Raw genomic sequence first — 4,861 nt, forward strand, 5'->3', positions numbered from 1 at the left:
GAGAGAGAGAGAGAGAGAGAGAGAGAGAGAGAGAGAGAGAGATGGAGTTTTGCTCTTGTAGCCCAGGCTGGAGTGCAATGGCATGATCTCGGCTCACTTTAACCTCTGCGTTCCAGGTTCAAGTGATTCTCCTGCCTCAGCCTCCCAAGTATCTGGGATTACAGGTGCACCCCACCACACCCAGATAATTTTTGTACTTTTAGTAGAGATGGGGTTTCACCATGTTGGCCAGACTGGTCTTGAACTCCTGACCTCAGGCGATCCACCTGCCTTGGCCTCCCAAAGTGCTGGGATTACAGGCGTGAGCCACCACACCCTTTCTAATTTTTGTATTTTCAGTAGAGATGGGCTTGCTTTCACCATATTGGCCAGGCTGGTCTTGAACTGCTGATTTTAAGTGATTCGTCTGCCTCAGCCTCCCAAAGTGCTGAGATTACAGGCGTGAGCCACTGCGCCCGGCCACAATAAGCATTTTCTGTGCCCCTCCTATGTGGGAGGCCACAGAAAGCTCAGCAGCTGTGGTTCATGATGGAATCAGGAACTGCTCTATTACCAACTGCATACACTTGAGCAAATTATTTAACTTCTCTGAGTCTTGTTTCTTTGTTTGTAATACGGGGTAATATTGGCCTTGCAGGGTTGTTGTGATTACTCAGGAAAGCAAGACTAATCAAGCACTTTGCACAGGGCCTGGCACATAGTAGACACTCAACAAATACTGCTTTTGCCTGCACAGGCATCATATTGGTCTCATGCCTCCTAGACCCCTGTGCCCTATGGCACTGGGTGGCACCCTCCTCCATGGTGGGGGGCAGAGAAGCCTCACAGATCCTTCCCTACCACCAGCAGGGCTCCTGCTGAAGCTACCCTTTCTGGACTCCCCCCTAGACTCCCAGTGCTACGAGGACCAAGTTCACTGGCAGGTGAGACATCACTGGGCGCTTACACCCTCTGAGTCTCCCTTCCCTGCCTTGTCTCCTGTGGCCCAAGCTGCCTTCTTCCTTCCTTGCTGCTGCTTCTCCTCTGGGGTACACTCCTAAGCTGTGGCTCCCAGGCTCCTGGAGCTACCCTTTCACCTCTACCCACTCCTGCCTTCCAGGTGCCTGGCGAGCATGAAGATGAAGCCCAGAGACCTCTGAGGGTGGAGGAGGCAGACACTCAGGCCTAACCCACTGCTGGCTCCTGAGAGGACATGCTCCTTTTCAAAGATGTTGACTGGCTGCTACTGGGAAGTTCTTTTTGAGCCCCCATTCCTCCGGCTGCAAGAAGGGAGCCATGAGCCAGAAGGAGGCCCCTTTCCACAGGCAGCATCTCCACAGGGAGAGGGGCAGCAGGAGGCTGGGAGATGGTGGGGAGTGGGGCCATAACTGGGTACGGTAGGGGAAACTCACCAGCTACCTGAACCGACTGCCCTACCAGCCTGCACTTGGGTAGAAGAGGCCAAAGTGAGGCACCCAAGTGATCCACTGGCCCCATGTCACACAGTTACAGTGAAGCCTGAGCCAGGCCTGGTTTGAGGGTGATGAATGCCACCATCTCTAAGGTTCTGACTCCTTGTCTTTGTGCCCTGGGAACATAAGAAGTTCCTCTTACCTTCTAACTGACAATGGTAGAACCTCCTGGAGGTTCCTGGAGAGGCAGGACAGGGCTTTAGTGCTGACAAATGCCTGATTCCTGATCTGTGGAAGTCCCTCTCCAGTGCCATGTCCTACCAGGCCAGTGCCCCGCCTAGGCTTGCCTGTCTCCAGGCACAGGGAGTTCATTCTCTCCCAGAAAACAGGATTTTTTTGTTATAGGATGTCTTAGGCTGTGGGAGAGAGTTCTTCCTGTTCCAGAACTGCTGTTACTCTGACTTTCAACTCGGGCAGCCTCTGAGCAGTGAAGGAAGAGGGTACCCACAGAGCCCAAAGGGCCACCAATAAGCTAGAAGCAGCCAGCACCTAGTTGCCACTTATGTCCCTGTCCTGAGACTGAGGAGTGGGGAATAGCAAGGGTATCATTGTGTGGATTAGGGCTGTGGCAGAGAAGGTTGAAGACACCACCCGATGCCCACTCAAGGGCCTCTGTTGTCCTGAAGTCATTTGACCACCAGAGGGCGCTCCAAATCCAGAAGAGGAAGATGCCGCCTTTATGCCCCTCCTTGGTCCTCTATGAAGAATGAAACTCCTTCCTACAGCCTAACCCCCTTCCTGTCTGCTTCATCTCTGGTCCTCATGCATTCATGCCACGAGCCTTTTTTGAGTTCCTATCCCCCCACTACATGTCAGGCAGATGCCAGGGGTTTCAGGTCTCTCATCCAGCAGAAATCCATCCCTCCAAGTAGACTGGAGCCCCCTTTCCAACACTGAAGGACTGGGACCCCCTCCGCCTTCTCCTGCCTGTCCCCTAGGCTTCTGACTACAGCTATCTCTCCCCTAAAACCAAGACCAATCAGACATAGGACCCTAAGGAGGAAGTGGAAGGATTCCTGGGACCTAGACCTGGAATGAGGACAAAAGGTGGTCCCATCAGGCTCCATGCTCACCGTAGCTGGAGGGACTGAGCTGGGCTGGTTGGAGAGGCCAAGCACAGGGGTGAGGAGAAGGAGGTTGAGGAACAGGCTTCTGTGGAGCCATCCCAGCTCATGTGGCCCAATTGTGCCTCTGTCTCTTCAGCTCCTCTCCTTCCTCCACAGCCCCCCATGCCCATTGTTGGTTGGGAGTAGGTGTGTTGGGAGGAGACCCTTGTGTGGAAACAGAAGAATGACTGCTGGGATCACAAGAAGGTTCCTGGCCACTGTCAGCCCTTGCTAAGAGGAAGGGAGGGAGTTTGGGAGAGCTGAGGCCCCACCCCCCATTCTGCCTATGGGTCCTCAGTTCCCAGCTCTGCTCTGCGTGGGCCCAGGTACAGCCAGCTGGCCGGTTCTCAGAGATCTGAAAGAAGACTTTCAGGAAAGGGGGATTCAAGGACAGGGTGAGATCTCTTCCCGCCCCAGCCCATTCTGGGTGAGGAAAGCTACAAATCTTCATTTATTCATGGCACCAGCTGGGTAAGATGACTCACACCTATAATTCCAGCACTTTGGGAGGTTGAGGCAGGAGGATTGCTTGAGCCCAGGAGTTTGAGACCATCGTGGGCAATATAGTGGACAGCATCTCTACAAAAAAATTAGCCAGGTGTGGTGGTGTGCACCTGTAGTCCCCACGAATCAGGAGGCTGAGGCAGAAGGATCGCTTGAGCCCAGCAGTTCATTGCAGTGAGCCATAATCACTCTACTGTACGCCAGCCTAGGTGAGAAAGACCCTAGCTCAAAAAACAAACAAACAAAAATTCATGTCACTAACATTTTACAACCTGACCCTTTTCTTCTGCTGGTTGATTCCTTCCTGATTACAACCAAATCTTCTCCAGGTCTGAAAAAAATGGGCAGCTCTAGCCCCGACTGGTCATTGGCTGGGGGGAGCGGCCCATCTCAATCCAGGGAGGCTTCCTGGAAAAGGGACAACTGAGCCCTCTTTAGGGGAAGGCAGTTGCCCAGCCAGGTTCCACAGGACAAAGGGTATAGGTCTCATCATAGCTTGCCAAGATGTCCGAGAAAGGGTCAGGGAGAGAGCTAACCCATAAGAGGTGGCCCTGTGGGTGCCCTGTAAACAGATAGTTCCAAGCTCTGTCGCCTCTGTGAAGCCTCCCATGGCCCAGGCAATGATGCTGATCCCTGCCTCAAGCCCCTGCACCCTGATCCCATTCTCATTCAGGGGACTGTCTGCCCAGGACGGAACTTTCCTAAGCCTAACCCTTGGTATTTCACTCTATTTCCTCCTCTCCCTCCCACTACTTTACCTTGAGTGCTGGACTCATCATGGGCCCTCCAGACCTTGTTCTACTTCATAGGACTGAGCCATTCTTTGTGGTCTGGGTGTGGGTGATCATCCCACCACGGATTTCAGTCAGGGAGCGCAGAGGGCAGGAAAGACAGGTACCCTTAGCGCCCCTGCTCAAATGCGAACAAGCCCTTCCCTCCTCTCCCCTGGAGTCCCTGCCTCAGCAGCATTGTCCCCCACATGGTGGCTCATCTATTCAGGCTGGGTCAACAGGGGGACAACGAGCAGGTCAAGGAGGTGGCAGGGACAGGGGCCAAGGGGTCTCCTTCCTCACCCCTTCAGGACAATGAGGCCTCTGCCCCTCAGGGACAGCCCCTCTGATCAGCACCATTATTCCTCTCAGTGCAGGACAATTGGACACTTGCCTGCTCATGAACTCTGTCTATCCAACTCCAATGCCTGATCTCTGAAGACAATGATGGACGAGGACACGGCCCCTGCCTGCGCCCCAGAGAAGACTGATGCGGGGAGACAGGCTGCGCTGAAGTCAAGGTAGAAGCCCGTGGGGCCAGCGGCATTGAGGGAAGGTTCTCCGGAAGCAGCCAGCCGCTGTTCTGGCTTGGCGCAAGTGTGTGTGGACGACAGCAGGATTTCCTGCCCAGGGACTCTGGATAGGAGGCCCAAGGTCCCCAGGAGCCCCCAGGTGCTTCTGCCCTGTGTGGCCAGAGCCCCGTCGGCCAGGAGCTAGAAACTGCTCCTCTGACCTCTAGAGGACCCGGCACTCCGAACCCCGCGCAGCCTGGGAAAGGCCTGAGAGTCCCCCCTATTGGGATTCACATCACGACGCGGCGGCCCCAACTCAGGGAGGAATTAGACACGGCGTGGGTGTCCCAAGTGCGGGGCGGTGGCCGTCCTGGGGCAGACTAGCGCGGCTGCCGCGTCCCCCCATCTCACCCCGATATTCCGCTCCCACCGTCGGGATCTCCCCCACCGCCGCCTCGGGCCCTGCGCGCCCCTTCTCCTTTGTCTGGCCCGCCCGCTCCCAGCCGGTCAGCCGCGCC

General features: G+C 55.4%; 1 protein-coding gene across 5 annotated transcripts in view; it reads left to right on the forward strand.

Annotated features, from left to right (window-relative positions):
- RHBG (Rh family B glycoprotein) overlaps nt 1-4,840 on the forward strand; it is a 22,248-nt gene extending 17,408 nt beyond the window's left edge. For 3 of the 5 annotated variants that reach the window (XM_017852547.1, XM_017852552.1, XM_017852550.1), the window contains 2 exons: nt 847-923; nt 1,100-4,840. In XM_017852547.1, the coding sequence (XP_017708036.1) occupies nt 847-923; nt 1,100-1,168 (146 nt within the window). In that variant the 3' untranslated portion in view covers nt 1,169-4,840. The remainder of the gene's footprint in view (nt 1-846; nt 924-1,099) is intronic. The other 2 variants (XM_017852551.1, XM_017852548.1) reach the window with 2 other exon arrangements.
- The last annotated feature ends 21 nt before the right edge of the window (nt 4,841-4,861 follow it).

Source organism: Rhinopithecus bieti, unplaced genomic scaffold (assembly GCF_001698545.2).
Source record: "Rhinopithecus bieti isolate Rb0 unplaced genomic scaffold, ASM169854v2 scaffold_33937, whole genome shotgun sequence".
In the NCBI taxonomy this organism is placed as follows: Eukaryota; Metazoa; Chordata; class Mammalia; order Primates; family Cercopithecidae; genus Rhinopithecus; species Rhinopithecus bieti.